The sequence below is a fragment of the Molossus molossus genome, unplaced genomic scaffold (genome assembly GCF_014108415.1).
Source record: "Molossus molossus isolate mMolMol1 unplaced genomic scaffold, mMolMol1.p scaffold_m16_p_10, whole genome shotgun sequence".
Classification (NCBI taxonomy): Eukaryota; Metazoa; Chordata; class Mammalia; order Chiroptera; family Molossidae; genus Molossus; species Molossus molossus.
This window is the reverse complement of record NW_023425345.1, coordinates 92052996-92069184: the sequence shown is the minus strand read 5'-3', so window position 1 is coordinate 92069184 and position 16189 is coordinate 92052996. Positions and strand designations below refer to the sequence as shown.

Below are 16189 nucleotides of genomic sequence, written 5' to 3'. Positions count from 1 at the left end.
CCCCGGTTCAAGTTGGATGCACCTAATACAGATGCCCAGTCTTTCATCTTTTCCTCTCTTGGGGGACCACTTTGGTTTTCAATCCTCACCCAAGGATATGCTTATTGATTTGAGAGAGAGAGAGAAAGAGAGAGAGAGAGACATCGATGTGAGAGAGAACATCAGTTGGTTGCTTTCTGTATGTGCCCTGACCAGGGATCACACCCACAACCTAGATATGTGCCCTGGCCAGGAATCAAACCTACAACCTTTCGGTATATGGGGTAACGCTCCAACCAACTGAGCCACACTAGCCAGGGCAGGGGGACCACTTATAATAGAGCTTACAGAGCTAGACTTATTGCATTTCTCCTCTGGAGTTTCCTCCAGCCTTTAGCTGATTAAAGATTTCAAAAGAAAGTTAAGGCACACGTTGAAAAAATGCGGTGAGGCCAGGAAGGAACCTCCAGGAAACAGAACACTTCTAAGCTGCCTTAATTGAACCACACCGCTGGTCTCTAAATGGGAGCCTCGGTTGTAAAAGTCCTGCTTGTGTGAGCCCAGGAAAGGTCTTAACAGCCAACTTCTTGGTTTAAAACAATGAAGTGCTCAATAACTCAGGGGCTGGTGGGCAGGAAATGCATCGCTCAGGACCCATAGCCTCACCTGTGCTCTGTCCTTGCGCCAATTCTACCTCTGGGCCTTTCAGAGGGCGGCAGGGAGAAGCAAGGGGAGAAGACTCCAAGCTTCGCGGTTTGCTCCACACTCCTGGACTGGGGGCTGCACGCATGTGAGTGTGTGCGCACATGTATGTGTGTGGGTGCGCGCAAACATGTATATGTGCGTGTGTACGAGAGTGCATGTGTGTGCATGCATGTGTGTGCATGTGCATGCATGTGTGTGTGTGTGCGCACTTTTTCCTGACCTCCCTTTTGAGCTGGTGCCTCTCTATGTTTGGACCAGAGAATTCTTCAGTTCTGTGTGAGATGACAGTGAATGCGGCAGCAGGTACAATGACTCTGAGAAGGAAGGTACCTTGCCCGTCCAGCTGTCCCTGTACCAGCCCCGCCTCAAGGCCCAGGGGGATGAGAAGGCCCCTCAGTTTGCTGACCCTCTGAAGCTGGGGCAAGAGAGGTGCACCAGGTCTGCAGGCAAGTCCCAGGCCCTGGCCCTCCTTAAGTGTCCATTCTTCCCTGCACAGCCCTGACACAGGGCCTGGTCCCCCCACGCAGGCCTCGGACTATGTCAGGCTGTGACTGGAGACACTGTTTTCTGAATGGCTCGGCCCAGGTGGTGGGACAGGCCTGGCCAATGGTCGTGTAGGAAGGGAGTGAAGAAGGGGAGGCAGTGATCAGGGGCTCCGAAGGCAGAGCACTGTCAGTCTGAGCCTCAGGCTTTCCTTCTGGCCTTCGAGACTGCCAAGGGGAGTCTCACGTGGACTGTGGGCCCGGGGCAGCAGGGCAGGGAGGGCACAACCTTTAGGGCTTCTCCCCACCATGACTCCTTCCAGGCTCCCCCTGACTCCTCGTGGAGACTTGGATTGGCCCTGGCCCTGCCCTTCCTTGCTGATGTTCTACAGTCCCCCCTGCCCACACCGGTCTTGGCTTTAGGAGGAGACTGAGGGTGGGGAGCTGGTCCAGGCAGCAAGTGCATGTGCGTTAGAGGGTTGGTCCTGAACTGGACGCTGGCTCTGGCCCCGCAGCCCGTGCTGGCATCCCGACACTGGGCCGGCTTCCCAGGAGGACGTGTGTGCTGCCCACACCGCCACCCATGAACACTCTTGTCCAAACAACCCAACCCAAGTCCCATCGAGCTCCTAGACTCAAGTACCAGGAGAACACGTTAAATAGCACCACAGGATGTCATCAGAAAAGCCCGACTGGGAGAAACTATAGCACATATGACCTGGTTCCTTCAACAAATAAATCACAAGGGAGAGAAAAAAAAAGAGAGAGAGAGAGATTGATGGGGAAGCTTAGAGGCTTAGAGACCAACAGAGACCTAAAGAGACAAATGGACCAATTTTAATACATGGACCTAATTTAGATTCTGATTCAAACAAACTTTAAAAGAAGACAGTTATGGGTCGATTGGGGAAATTTCAAACTGCCTGGTTATTTTATGATATTAAGGAATGGCTGGCTGTTCATTGTTTTTAGGTGTGATAATAATATTGTCCTTATGTTTTCTAGAAAAGGACCCTTAAGTTTTGCAGGTACACACTGAGATATTTACAGATGAAGAGAGAGGACGTGGGGTGGGGGAGGTGCCAGGTACGGAAGAATCGGACTGGCTCTGAGATGCGTGTTGTTGAGTCTGATGGGACATGGAGTTTCATTGACATTTTTTCATTTGTCATAGCTTTGAAAATCAGCATGATAAAATCTGGAAGGAGAGAAGGGAGGGGGAGGGAAGGGGGGGCAGCAGCTGTGCCAGGACTGACCGCCCTCCTGGCTTAGTTCCTAAGACCCTGGAGACTAAGGCAAACAGCCCACCCAAGGGCAGCCGTCCCCTCCAGCCAGGCCCAGGCCTCAGGGAGCAGGCAGGGGCCACCGTCACAGGTGGGGTTCTCTGTGCGGGAGCCGGTTGGGGGCACAGGCTGGGCGGTGAGGGCTCTCTCGGCTCCCCGAGGCCCGGGCAGGCTTCCCACCTGCGGCACTCACCGTGGAGAGGCAGCTCCTGTCCTCCCGGACGATGGCGCTGAAGCCCAGGAAGCCGGTCACCATGACCAGGGCGCCCGCGAAGATGAGGATGTAGGCGGAGGCGGCGAAGGTGCTGGAGGCCAGGACGCTCAGGTAGCCGCTCTTCTCCACCAGGGTCCAGACGCCCACGGCCAGGACCGCGGCGCCACCCACCTGCAGGGAGCCCGGAATCAGAGGCGGTGGCGCTGGGCTGGCCCAGGTGCGGTTCCGTGAGCGCCCCCTGCAGCCCAGCACGTTTTCTGCTTCATCTCAGTTAGTCCTTCAAAGACCCTGTGAGGACAGTGTGGGTCCCCAGTTGACAGAGGAGGAAATGGGAGCCTGGGGAGGCCTGGAGAGGCCGGGGACCTGTCCACAGGCACACACCTGAGTTGCAGGGGCGGAGTTTGCATCCAGGTGTGACTCCCAACTCCGTGCCTCTCACCACGTTGCCTGTGAGTCTCTGTCCCCGAGAGGTAGGGGAGACGACTGCAATGTGGGACACCTCTGTCTGTGAGCCCCTTCGCCGCCCCGATTCCCAGCCACCCTGTGCCCTTCCTCCCCCAGAGCGCTCCTTCCTCTGGTCCACATTCTCAGGCGGGCACTTCACACCCTCCCGTTCCACCCCTATATGTGCCCGTGGGGGAGGCACTGGAGGTTTTCATCTCTGCCCTACAGATGAAGAAAGGGAGGCTCCCAGAGGAGAGGCTGATTGCTGGAGGGCCTCCCCTGGGCAGGCGCAGTGGGACAGAGCTCCAGGGTTGAAAGGACAGGTGTGCCACAGCCGGAGTCTGTCTGGGACTCCGGGAGGGCTGAGCAGGAGACAGTCTTCTTTGCCAATTGTCTGATGCCCTTTCAGCCCTGAGAAGGGGGCAGGGACGAGACACTGCTGACTGGCAGGTCAGGGGTGCACCCTGAGGAAGGGCACCTGGGAACAGAGCTGGGTGGCTCCTTGCCTGGTTCTTTGTGCAGCGGGGCTGAGCAACCCTTGCTCTGGCTGTTCAGCTCAGCAGAAGTGTGTGCTCCAGAAGGGGCTACTAGGGTGCCTGCCCAGGGTCTGGGTGGGGGCAATACCCCTGGGACCTCTGACCGTTTCTGCCAGCTTGGGAAGGCAGACTTCTGCCTAGCTCCTGGTCTCCCTGCCTCATTTAGGGATGAGTTCTCTTCCTCAGATGGGTGAAGACTGCTCCCTCAGGGGTCCTGAGTGTGGCCAGAGTGAGAGTAGCCCCACTGGCCTCAGTCCACATATGTTCACCCTGCATGGTGTTCCCATCAGCCCAGGACGACTCTGCATGACCCGCCCCGTTGTCTAACAGCTCTCTGTTCTCAGGAGTCACGGGCATCAGCTGAGCACCTGGGAGGTAGTTCTCAGCCATTAATATGCACTAGGCACCTGATCTGAGTTCTGCAATAGCTGTGCGAGGATGTGGGGGCATGCATTATCTTTGTTTTGCAGATGAACAAATTGAGGCTCGGAGAGAATAAGAACACGCTCAAGATGACAACATTGGGAAGTTTCAGAATTGAGATTCAAACTCAGGTTTTCTGAGGGCCACTCCAGGACTTTGTCCTTGGACCTCGCAGATTGGACTGCACCTGCTCTATTTATTTTTGATTTATACATTTTTTCTTTATTGATTTTAGAGAGAGAGGGAGGGAGAGGAAGAGAAAGAAACATCGATGAGAGAGAACATCGATTGGCACCTCCTGCATGCCCCCCACTGGGGATCAGGCCCACAACCTGGGCATGTGCCCTGACCGGGAATCGAACCAGCAACCTCTTGGTGCATGGGTCGATGCTCAACCACTGAGCCACACTGGCCAGGCTATTTCTGCTTTTTAAATAATCTGTTTTCTTCAAAGTTCCATTTCAACCCCATAGCAGCTCCAGCAGGTAAGAAAACCAGGTGACCGGGAGGCTCTGAACAGAGTGGGAGAAGCTAATGTGCGACAATTGAGTTCCAATTTTTTCCTCACATTTTTACATCTCGAAAATCAACATGTTTCTTGTGATTAATGGTATCTTGCAATTATACTTGGCAGTACTTTTTCTTAGTGGTACAGCAAACAATGATATATCTTACAATTGATGGTGTCTTAGCTTCGATGAAATCCTGGACTACAACAGTTTCGCAAATTCTTGGAGAGTGTATGTTATCTCTGGCCCACACGACCTCCATGACCAGTGAGAAATTTCCTGAGTCCGGTCCATGGGATTGTGTTGAGTGAGAGTATCCAGCAAAGCATCCTGCACATCTTCTTTCTGACCCCTACAGCGTGCCTGGAAGACTTGGGAAAGGGTCCCAGCTTTGCATAACTAGCTGTGTGACCTCAAGATAGTCCCTTAACCTCTCTGGTGCTAAGTTTCTTCATCTCTCAAATAAGGGGCTTGTATTAGATCAGTGGTTCCCAATCTGTAGCCACCAAGGACCCCTTTGATTACTTTTCCCCATGGACCTTATGTTGGAAGGTTTTTGCCTACCAAACTCAGTGTGTTAATTAAGTAATAATTCGTTTCTCATCTTTTATTAATCAAAGGCACATGAGAGTGCCAGGAAGAGATTCTGAGCAGCATGAAACAGTCGACGTGACCACATTGAGTTGATCTAATTTCTAATTGCTGAAGGCCCTTTCTGGACGCCTGCGCACTATCCATTATCCATCAGGCTTGTCAACCCCACGGCTGAGCAGTGGGTCTGGAGCCACCTAAGAGGCACATTTGCACTGCACTGGGGACACTTCATCAGTTGGGGGACATGGAATCCACTGAGAATCTAATTGAAAAAAAAACCTGATGCTTTGCCCAGAGAAATGGTCATCCATTTAAAAGAATGCCTTCAGGTTTGGGGGCTGGAGCCCCATCTGTCATGCAAAGTGAGCCCTCCTCCGCCTCGTCACCCCTCTACAGCAGTGTTTCTCAGCCTGGCTGCACATCACCTGGGGGCCTCTGAAAAACCCAAGCCACACCCCAGGCCCGGTGACATCTCAGGGGATGGGACATGAATACTTTTTTAAGTTTCCTGGTGGTTCCAGTTGAGAACCAATGTGTAGATGTCGGATTTAAGAGGGTCAAAGTGTCCTGCCCCTCTCCCCCAGTAGGTGGTGCTGTGCTGAGTGTCACAGGCCACAGTGCTTCCAGGAAGCTTTGGGCCCCTTAGCCTGGGGGCAGGTGTTCTGAGAGCTTTTGATATTTGTTCAGGACTTGCACTCCATCCTGTTCTCTCTGTGTTGGGGTGTTTGCTTTGCTAGGAGCTTTAGTGTAGAAGGTGAAGTAATGAGCAAAATTTTTAGTCCAAAGGGATGAAAATCAGATTATGCAAGAAAGGAAGAAAAATACATGGCTTCCAAGTAAGGAGTTGGGGGGGGAGGGGCGCTGAGAAATGCAGCCCCAGGAGAGGAGCAGAACTGATCCCACTAGGAGAGGCTGCTCTCTTCCATAGCGCTTGCCTGTCACTTAAAGTGCTGGAATCTTGCCAACAGGGAGAGCCTGCAGGTCACCTAGGGTAGCAGCAGGGTCCCTGGCTGTAGGGGAGGGTCTGGGGGCATCTGGAGGGACAGAAGAAATCAGGAGGTGAGTATGAGTCATTGGGGACCCCTCCCCTCCTCTGGGGTGTCACATCCCATGGAGAAGTAGCATCTGTAGGGGACACCGAGTGGGGTTTGTCATCGGGACCAAGAGGAGTTCAAGTCCAGGGCTCTCCTGCTTGGGACTTGGTCGGCTCTTTACAAAACAGCCTTTCCTCTGGACAGGAAAAGTAAAAGTAAAAGCTGCTAAATTTCAGAATGGGTCACCAGAGGGTCTTGGGAAGGCAGAAGTCAGCAGACCTGGGTGCCACCCTGGCTGTGTCCCTTTCTAGCCATGTGACTGTATGCCAGACGCTCTGCCTCTCTAAACCTCAGTTTCTTCATCTGTAAAATGGTGGTGCTGGATGAGGTGACCTCTGAGGTCCCTGCCACATGGGTAAAATGTCCTTGTTACTTACTAGGGGACAACCTTCTGCCAATACACGTCCAGCAAGATGCTTCTGGCCCAGAGGTTCACGGCTGTCACTGCCTGGGTCAGCCGAAAGAGCAGCAGCAAGGGACTGAAGGCAGGACTGAGTGGGGTGGGGGAGGTCTAACCCCAAAGAGCTATTTCAACAGCTATTTGCATTAAGTTGATCCAACAGTATTTGGCTCTTTACAGAAACTAGGTTGGTTTTCTGTGGAGTATTAACTACATTTTCAAATTCAGAGCCTGTGGCCAATTAGCCAGAAAACCCTGCAGAAGGTGAAACTGGCCTTCTTACCAATGAGAACACAGGCAGGCCAGGGGGGCAGGGCAGGTCACCCATGCTGTGTGATTTTAGGAACCTCCCATGTATAGAAAAGAAACATTTCCAAAAAGTGGCTCATGTCATATAGGAAGAAGGAACGGCCTGAACAGTCATACAAGCCTGGGTCCTGACAGACATCACGCTGCAGCCAGAGAGAAAGCAGGCAGAGAGTGCGAAGTAACTGCAGGACTTTGCTTTGTTAGGATAAGAGTTTCTGTGCTGGGACCTGGGGGAGGACCGGTGGGGTGGAGATGGGCCCGGACTGTGGGGCTCTAAGAAGGGGGATCTCCCAGGAAGGAGAATTCTCTGTCTGCAGTGCGAGGGGAGGCACAGGGTGGCTGTGTGGCTCACTTATGTAAGCACCATGCTAAAAGGGTTCTGGGCAGCACGTGTGTTCACCCATTTAGAACCACACTTGTCATCAGCACTCCTCTGGTCTCATTAACAGCACCACTGCCAGCTCAGACCAGAACCCTCGGTCACTATGGACTCCCCCCTGTCCAAGCAGAGACGGTGGGTCAAGTGCTAACCCACCCAGCTCTGGTGAGCCATGCCATGCACTGCCCGGATTTGGTCCCCCACCCCCCCCCCACCCCCACCCCCTGTCGGCCTCCTGGCCTCTGCTCAACCCAGGGGCCAGCTTGTCGTGCTCCAAGTGCTGAACCACCGGGCACTCCCCACGACGAACTGCCCCGAGCTCCGCAGCACCCAGAGCACTAAGCCCCGGTGGCCTTGAGGCCCTTGGAGATCCAGCCTTAGCCTGACTTTTGGCTCCACCTTCTGCTACTTCCCTTCCTCGACCCGTGGGCTTTAGTGACTATGAACTAGATCGTTGCTTTCCTTAAACACTGCAGGTGCCCAAAACGATGGTAACAAAGTACAGTGGCGAAGGGGCCAACGCAGTGTCCAAGCCCCAGCTTCCCCGATGGCTTCTCGGGGCCTCAGCTCTCATCTCTCTTGAGCTCCCATCTTTCTCCCATTGTTCTCGTCTGCCCTTGCTCTCCCGCCTCCGGCTCTCCTGGGCTGCGGAGTTTCTCGGCCTTCGGCCTTCGGCGCAGCTGTCGGCAGGAGTAGGAACCTCACCGTGCTCCCCTCAGAATCGCCAGCCCCGCACGCAGCCTTTGTGTACATGTGCAGAGGGCCAGGGACACGGCGCAGGGGGCTAGGGAAACAGGGACAGGGCTGGGGAAACAGGGACAGGATGGGGAAACAGCGGGAGGGCCGGGGAAACAGCGGGGAGGGCCGGGGAAACAGCGGGAGGGCCGGGGAAACAGCGGGAGGGCCGGGGAAACAGCGGGAGGCAGCGGGGAGGGCCCGGGAACAGCGGGGAGGGCCCGGGAAACAGCGGGGAGGGCCCGGGAACAGCGGGGAGGGCCCGGGGAACAGCGGGGAGGGCCCGAGAACAGCGGGGAGGGCCGGGGAACAGCGGGAGGGGGGCCGGGGAACAGCGGGAGGGCGGCCGGGAAACAGCGGGAGGCAGCGGGAGGGCCGGGGAAACAGCGCGGGAGGGGGGCCGGGGAAACAGCGCGGGAGGGGGGCCGGGGAAACAGCGGGAGGGCCGGGGAAACAGCGCGGGGGGGGGGGGGGGGGGCTGGAGAAACTAAGCCCTGTGCTGCCGGAGCTGCCTCCGTAGGCTGGGTTGTAGGGCAACCTTATTTATTCTCTTCCTTGCTTTCTGGCAGTTTTTAATTTCAGGGGGAGTCTGAGTCTCAGAGGGGACTGGACTTTTCTGCGGTCCCTAGGAAGCCCTTGTGACGTCCTGGGGTAGCACCGGCGGGTTCTTGGTGCCTGCCTAATGCTTCACTATTCTTTCTCTCTTTCAACAGGCACCCACTGCGCACCCACTCTGACCATTTGTGGGCCCAAGCCTGACGCCGTCCCTGCTCCATGCTGCTTGCAGGTGACTGGGTGGAAAGACCCTGACTAGCCACAAGGTGATTCACATTGTTAGGGAGAGGTGGGGGTTCAGGGAGAGGCCTGGAGCCAGGCTCAGTCCCCTGGGGCTGGCTGAGTCGCTTTTAAAGAATGACTCCCCATTCCAAACCCAGAATCAGCTGAACCCAGGGCTGTAGCCCCCAAGGTGTATGCTGAGCCCTCTGCTCACAGGGCGGGGGTGGGGGGACCACACTCCAACCACCCCCAACACCACCACCCCACCTCCAGCACAGGTGAGCTTGTGGCAGGGACTGCTAGCCACCTTATTAATGCAAAACACCTGCCAGTACCTGGGTAGCATTTCTCCCAGCTGCCCCATGTTCCTGTGGCCTTGGTCAGTTCTGTTTGCTTTGAATCTTCAAGGATAAGCTTGTTATGCTAAAGGCCACTTTCCACTGCAAGACATTCTTTTCTTGGCTCTTTGACTTTAAAGAGCCCCTGATAAAATAAATAAATCAGAGCACCACTTTCCCCTCCCATATCCATCTACCTTTATAATAAAAGCAGATCCCCTGGAACTTACTGAGCTGGGAGGTAGCTGAAGATCACCTGTTCCTCTTTCAAACCCCACTCAAACCCGGAGGGAACCTGCTTCTGCTGCGCTGCCCCCACTCCCAGCAAATCGGTTTCTGTCCTCCCTACTAGCTCCATGCCTTGTACAGGTTTCTATGGCTACACTCATCGCAGCTTATTTGCTGTATTTGTTACTTTGTCTCTCCTTTTAGCCTCTTGGTTAAATCTCATTCTTAGCATTCCCGGCAGAGTGCTCCACATGGTGGATGCCGGATGACTCCCTGGGATAACTCCCTGCAGAAGGAGGAGGGAGGGAGGGAAGGAAAGAACAGAGGAAAAGAATCATGTCTCAACCCTTTCATATTCTGGATGAAGAAACTAAGGCCCAGAGAGGTGTGACTGTTCCAAGGTGCCATTACTAGCCAGAGGAAGAGGGGGGACCCCGGTTTACCAGCTGGGCTGCTGACCCACACAGAGCTCTTTTGCATGAAGCAAGCCACCCGGTGTCTAGGCCACAGCCAGGCTTGGGGTCCCTGAGTACAGCAGGGGCAGCTCTGAGCTGTCCCCACAGGCTTCATTCTTGACTGGTCTCATCTGTAATGGCCCTGTGCAAACCAAATGTGTGTCCCCCTCAAGGGTGAGCCTGTCCCCCAGCAGCTCCTGACAGCACAGAGGTGGAGACTCCCTGAACACCATGGGGTCTGTGACTTCAGCACCTGAAGAAGGGGAACAGCAGAAACACCACCCTGGGGGCCTCACCCATTCCTTCTCTGATGACATGCCTGGGGAGGCAGGCAAGGCCGTGTTCCATGGGAGAAGGATGGACCAAGAGAAGGGCTTTGTAACCTCGGTAGGAAGTGAGCAGAGGCTGTTCCCTGCCAGTGGCCGGGGCCCTGGGGGATGTGTGGATGCTCTCCAGTCTCCTCACTCCCCTGACCAGGCATGAGTCCCCCAGCACCTCTGCCTCCTGTTTTGACCCACGTCCCCCCTAAGGGGCTCCCATAGGTTTCCTGGAGGCCGAGCCCCCACTGGACTCCCAGGGAAGCAGCATAGCCCTTGCCAACACCCCGGGCAGGACGCAGCCGCTGCTTCCCCAGCTGTCTCACAGCCTGGCACAGCTCCTGGGAGGTTGGAAAAGTTTTGATTATTAACACAGCCAAGCGGCTAATTAAAACAATAAATTAGAGAACAACAGTACAGGGGTGATGGGAGCTGTACGGAGCCGTGTAGGAAACGGGAGAGGGAGAAAAGTCATCTGTGGAAGCCTGGGCCCCACTTTCTGCTTGGGGTCATGAAGGAGGCATGAGAGTGTTGGGGTTCTGGGTTCCTGACACAGAGCTGTACCCCAGGGAGCCTCCCCCCACTCAGTGAAATGGTCGCGATCAACACTGAGTTCATCGCAATGCAAGGTGGGTGCAGTGGGAGTCAGGTCAGGTGATGGTGAAGGGTGGGGGCTCAGGCATGGGTTGAATGTTGGGGTGTAGGGGTCCAAAGATGGGGTAGAGCTTAGGTACAGGATATGGGTGGCTATTGTGACACTGCCTAAGTCTTGCCCCTGCCATCCTTGATGTATTCCCAGTGCCTAGAACAGTGCTGGACACTTAGCACCAGGTTGGTAAACATTGTGGAGTGGATTTTTAAATTGTCGTTATTAGTGACCAGAATACCTGGGTTGTCAGCTCCAGCTTTGCTTATCACCACTATAGTGCCCTGGGCAAGAGTCTGACCTGGGTGAGCCTACCCGTCTGTAGAATGAGGATAATAGTGACCCAGACCATCAGGGTTGACGCGAGGATCTCAGGAGATACCCACGGAAGGTTTTACCCAGCAGAGCCTCCCAAATGCTGGGCATCATAACCACCGAAGAAAGACCAGGGCTTCCTAGCCTCTCAGTGCTGGATTTTCAGTGTGGCCAGGTGATATTCGGCAAAGGGACACTGTTCTGGGGGAGAAAGGAAGTTGGAGGGTTCACCCCAGTTACAGGAGCCAGGAGAATCAGGAGCTGCTGTCCAGGCTCACTTACTGCGCCTGCGCAGTGGTGACGGTGGGCGGGGCGCTGGTGACCGGCCAGCACTGTCTGCGGGCCCTCCCTGAAGAGATGCATTACGATTCTGTGAAGAAGGCGGAAGGGTGGGAACCACATGGGGCTAGGGCAGCACCCACCAATGTAGAGGCTAGCACAGCTACGCATCTTAGAGGGAGTGGGGTATGGTAGTGGGGTGGGGGACCAGCAGCTGGACTCTGGGGGTGATGCAGGGAGAGAGCCTTCTCCTGCGGGAGGGATGCAGGGCTCCTCATGGACAAGGCCCATCCTGGGGAATCCCGGTAACTTCCCAGGGACTTTGTGCACTGCAGAAGGTGGTGTCAATGTGGGAGACATGGGCCAGCAGTCTGCCCATACATCTCTACTTCTGAGAGGATCACAGCAGGTTCAGAGCCTGGAGCTAACTGCCCAGTGAGCATCTCTGCTCAGATGTCTCCTGACAACTCAAACCCATCGTGCCTGCCATCTGGTCTCCATTGCAGGGAGGAGCTCCACCATCAACTCAAGAGTTACATGTTCTAAACACCTCTGTCCTTTTAACCCCATCCAATTAATGACCTAATCTTGTCATGTTACCTCCTAAATCCCCGACTCTTTCCAAATACTTCTATTCCCACTGTCACTCCCATAGTGCAGGTTACCTCCATCTCTTGTCCTAATCAGGACGAAGTCTGGAGGGAACGTCAGCAATGGTCATTCCTGGGATGGTAAGTATTATGGGGTGAATTTTGTCCCTCCCCCGCCCCCAACCCTACTGCCTGTGAATATGACCTTATTTGGAAATAGGAACTTGGCAGATGTAATCAAACTGCGATGCAGTCATTAGGGTGGTCCTGATGAAGAAGAAAATGCCATGTGAAGACAGAGCCACGGGAACAGCACGTGAGGACAGAGGAAGAGATTAGAAGGGTGGTGTAGCTGCAAGCCAAGGACTGCCTCGGACTGCCAGCCGCCACCCAGAGCCAGGAAGAGGCAAGGACAGATTCTACCCAGTGTCCCGGAGGGAGCACAGCCCTGCTGATATCCTGATTTTGGACTTCTGCCCTCCAGAGCTGTGAGAGAATACAGTTCTGCTGTCTAAAGCCACCTGGCTTACAGTACCTCATTATGGCAGCCCTGGGGACCCGATAGAGTGAGAGATGGCAATTCTGATTTTCTTATTTATACCTGTATTTTAAATATACTATTCTTTAAAAATAATTCTCATTGCCTCAGCGGTTAGAGCATCGGCCCACAGACCAGAGAGTCCCAGGTTTGGTTCCCACTAAGGGCACGTACCTCGGTTGCAGTTTGTCCCCGGCCCCGGTTGGCGTTGTGTGGGTGGCGACCATTCAGTGTGTCTCTCTCACATCGATGTTTCTCTTTCTCTCTCTTTCTCCCTCTTTCCCTCCCGTTCTATCTGAAGACAAATGCAAAAATGTCCTCGGGTGAGGATAAAAAAATAAATAAATAAAAATTCTCATTTAGCGAGAGTCCTAAACACCCTATTGGATTTATCTCTGAGAATGGAAACTATCTGCACCCACACAGTTTACTGATCACATCACATGGCTCTATTATTCCACTGTCTTCATCAACACAAGTTCACTATTCCAGGAAACACTTGCCCAGGAAGATAAAAGTTGCAAATAAAATAAGTTTATTGTTCGTTTCAGGAACTTTGCAAAAAACATTTAAACAAATATCAAGTTGTTTGACTTTTTATTAGCATCAAATGACTGTCTACTCTCCAGGACTCTTTGGAACCCTTGTCTTGCTGTGTCCACCAGTCCTAAACTAGTGATCCTTCCCAATCTTAACCAATGCCATTAATCTTAATGAAATACCCTAAAATGCAGATGTATCCCTTCCCATGGTGAGCAGGCATCTCAGCTCTGCCGCATCAGCACCCTGATTTGGTAGTATATTTGGGCCTTCTACATCTAATAGATCTGAAATATTGAGTTTATCAAATGCCTTCTGTGTGCAAAGATAGAACTAAGCACTTAATATATACCATTTCAGGGTATCTGCTAAGTGAACTGTTAAAATGTAAACTGAAGCATATTAAATATTTTAAGAGTTTATCTGAGCAAAAATCAATTCAAATCAGGCAGCAGATAGAAAGGAGCTCCAAGTCTACAAAATGAAAGACTCTGATAGGCACAAGGAAGCCAGAAAGGAAGTTATACCAGGCAAAAAAGCAGGTCGGTTATTACAAGGTTACTTTCTTTTAGGGAATGGCAGGGGTCCATCGGGCAGATTACTTAACGAGTGCTGATCAGGTGATTCCTGGTAGACTAGTTTAAGATTCCACTCCTGGGAGGACCAAAACTAATTAAGTCAAGTCTCAGTTTGGTGATGTGGGGCTTGGCATAAGTGACTCCATTTTGGGACAATTGTCTTGGTTTCGACAAACCCCAAGAGGTTAGGAATGACCCCTGTTTTGTAGCTGGGGAAAGAGACTCAGCAGATGTAGGTGGTGTGCCCAAGGCCACCCCTTCGTACAGTGGAACCTGGGTCTGTTTGGCTGCAAAGCCTGCATTCTAGTGCCCTCCAAATTTAGTGAGACTGTAACACAAAATACACCTATTCCTGTGGCTGATTATTTTGGGGAACTAATGGTTCTCTGCTCCCAATTATCTTGACAGTTGCTTCAACTGGACAGACTCCACTCCTGGAAGACCTCACCTGGCGGGTTTCCTGAGGGGAGTCGCTATAGAGACCATTCCCATCTCACACTGAGGCAGCCCCCGGCCCCCAGGACTTCTGTTTCTCTGCCCAGGACTGACACTGTGCACCATGAAAGGCAAAGAGCTTTGGTGGAAAATAGGCAATTATTGCAGGCAGTCACATTTCCCACAAGGCACTGGTGCAACAAGTGAGCAGAGAAGAAGGAGCTGGGCCCTATGTACAGCCAGAGGAACACAAAGCTCATTGTTATGTTTATGCATCCTTGATTCAGACAGCATGTGGTACGGACTCCGTGCCAACCTGCAGACCAGATTCTTTTCTTCCCCCTCAGTAGCAAATGTACATATTTGCTTTAAAGTAGGCAGAAGTTGCCAATGGGTGGTCTTAGATTTGGAAGAAATCAACCCCAGAATGGTGACTCACAAAAAACAAAGGTAGCTTAACTCATCTGGTGCTGGAGAGGGGTGTGTGTGCAGAATTCACTTACCCAGAAGAAGAAGTTGAAGACAAAGAGTAAATACTTCAGGTAGATGATCAGCCAGTCATCCTGCTCAGCCTTGTAATGAGCCATGGTTCCTGCAAAGAAGACATACGTGCTGGACTGGGGGACCGTGGAGAACCACCTCGCCTTCCCCAAGACCAGAGCTCCTTGGCAAGGTGTCCTTCAAAGGGCTTACTAGCCCATCTGGCCAGGGAATCTGAGGCTATGGGTGCTACACCTGGAGCAAAGAGCAGGTAAATGCAAAGCCCATTGACACATGGAAGTGAGTTGGGTAGAATTTTCAAGATCTTGGTTTTGTCCTTTTGACAGGTCTAACTTACAAGTCTTCCCAAAATCTTTGCACTGGCTTTGTTAGGTTCTTATTCTCTCCCCTGTCTCATCAGGTTTGTAGGACACAAGATTACTTGTCTTACACACACACACACACACACACACACACACACACACACACACACACATCCATACCTGCTTTGCATCAGAATCCTGCACTCTGCATCATTTGAATAGGACCTCTGCATGCATGGGTGGGACATGAGCCCCAAATCACAGTGTCTGTGCTGGACTTTGACAATTACCCAGTGCACCCCACCTCCCCCTGTACCTTGACTTCCTAAATGAGGAAGCAGGTCGGCAGGCTTAGCGGCTTGGCAGGAAGCAGCACAGGGGCTGTGCAGTCTGACACCCTGAGATCAAACCGGACCTGTCATCAGATGTGTGAGACTTTGGACAAGTCCTATTCCCCAGTGTCCTCATCTGTAAATGGGGATACTAATGATATGTACCTACACTGCAGGGTTGTTATGCAGATTACGTGGGCTAATCAGTGGGAAGTATTTAGCATATCTGTGGCACATAGTAAGTGCTCAAAAATGTTAGCTTTTATTATTACATGCAGCAGGGATCAGAACCCAGGACTCCAGCCCTGAAATTCCTAGTCTTTGCCCCAGAACCAAGATTTCTTCCCTTGCCCTGGTGGCCACTGATGGACTCTCTGGGAACTGTGACATCAACTGGTGACAAAGGTAAACAAGATGCAGTGTGCCTGGGAATCCTGTTTGCTTCTCAGTAGGTCTGAACAACAGCCTGTGTGGTTTGCTGTTCTCGGGCTCCCTGTCTCTGGTTCCTGCACACACACTCTCGGAGAGAGGCGGCTCTTTAAGAAAGCATCCCGTTAGGGGGCCTCTTTTATTCTAGAGCCATAAGCAAGGAGGCATTAATGGCCCATTCCCATCTATGTTTCCTTGTTCCCCACCGCCCCGCCCTCCTTGCCCCACCCTGCTCCTCCTAGGCTGGCGCTGGGCTGAGCGCAGATGACTTCCTCCCGAGCCAGTGCTCTGCCTTTTCTTTCAAGCTCCTGGGCTCCTGGGACAGGGAGAGGAAGGGAGAAAAGAAAAGGTGGCTGTCTTATTTGGCATTTCTATTTGCAGACCCTGAAGAGGTAATTTAAGACGTTCAGTCTTCCTGTTAAAAAAAAAAAAAGGACAAAACTCATTTTTCTCTGATTTAGCCTGAGACGCAGGATAGTGGGGAAAAAAATACAAAAGGAGAA

The 16189-nt window shown here is 52.8% G+C and overlaps 1 protein-coding gene across 2 annotated transcripts in view; it reads right to left on the bottom strand.

Moving 5' to 3' along the window:
* TSPAN11 (tetraspanin 11) overlaps positions 1–16189 on the bottom strand; it is a 60259-nt gene that overhangs the window by 18364 nt on the left and 25706 nt on the right. For both annotated transcript variants that reach the window (XM_036252453.1, XM_036252454.1), the window contains exons 3-4: positions 14626–14714; positions 2643–2834 (exon numbers count right to left, since the gene is read on the bottom strand). In XM_036252453.1, the coding sequence (XP_036108346.1) occupies positions 2643–2834; positions 14626–14709 (276 nt within the window). In that variant the 5' untranslated portion in view covers positions 14710–14714. The remainder of the gene's footprint in view (positions 1–2642; positions 2835–14625; positions 14715–16189) is intronic.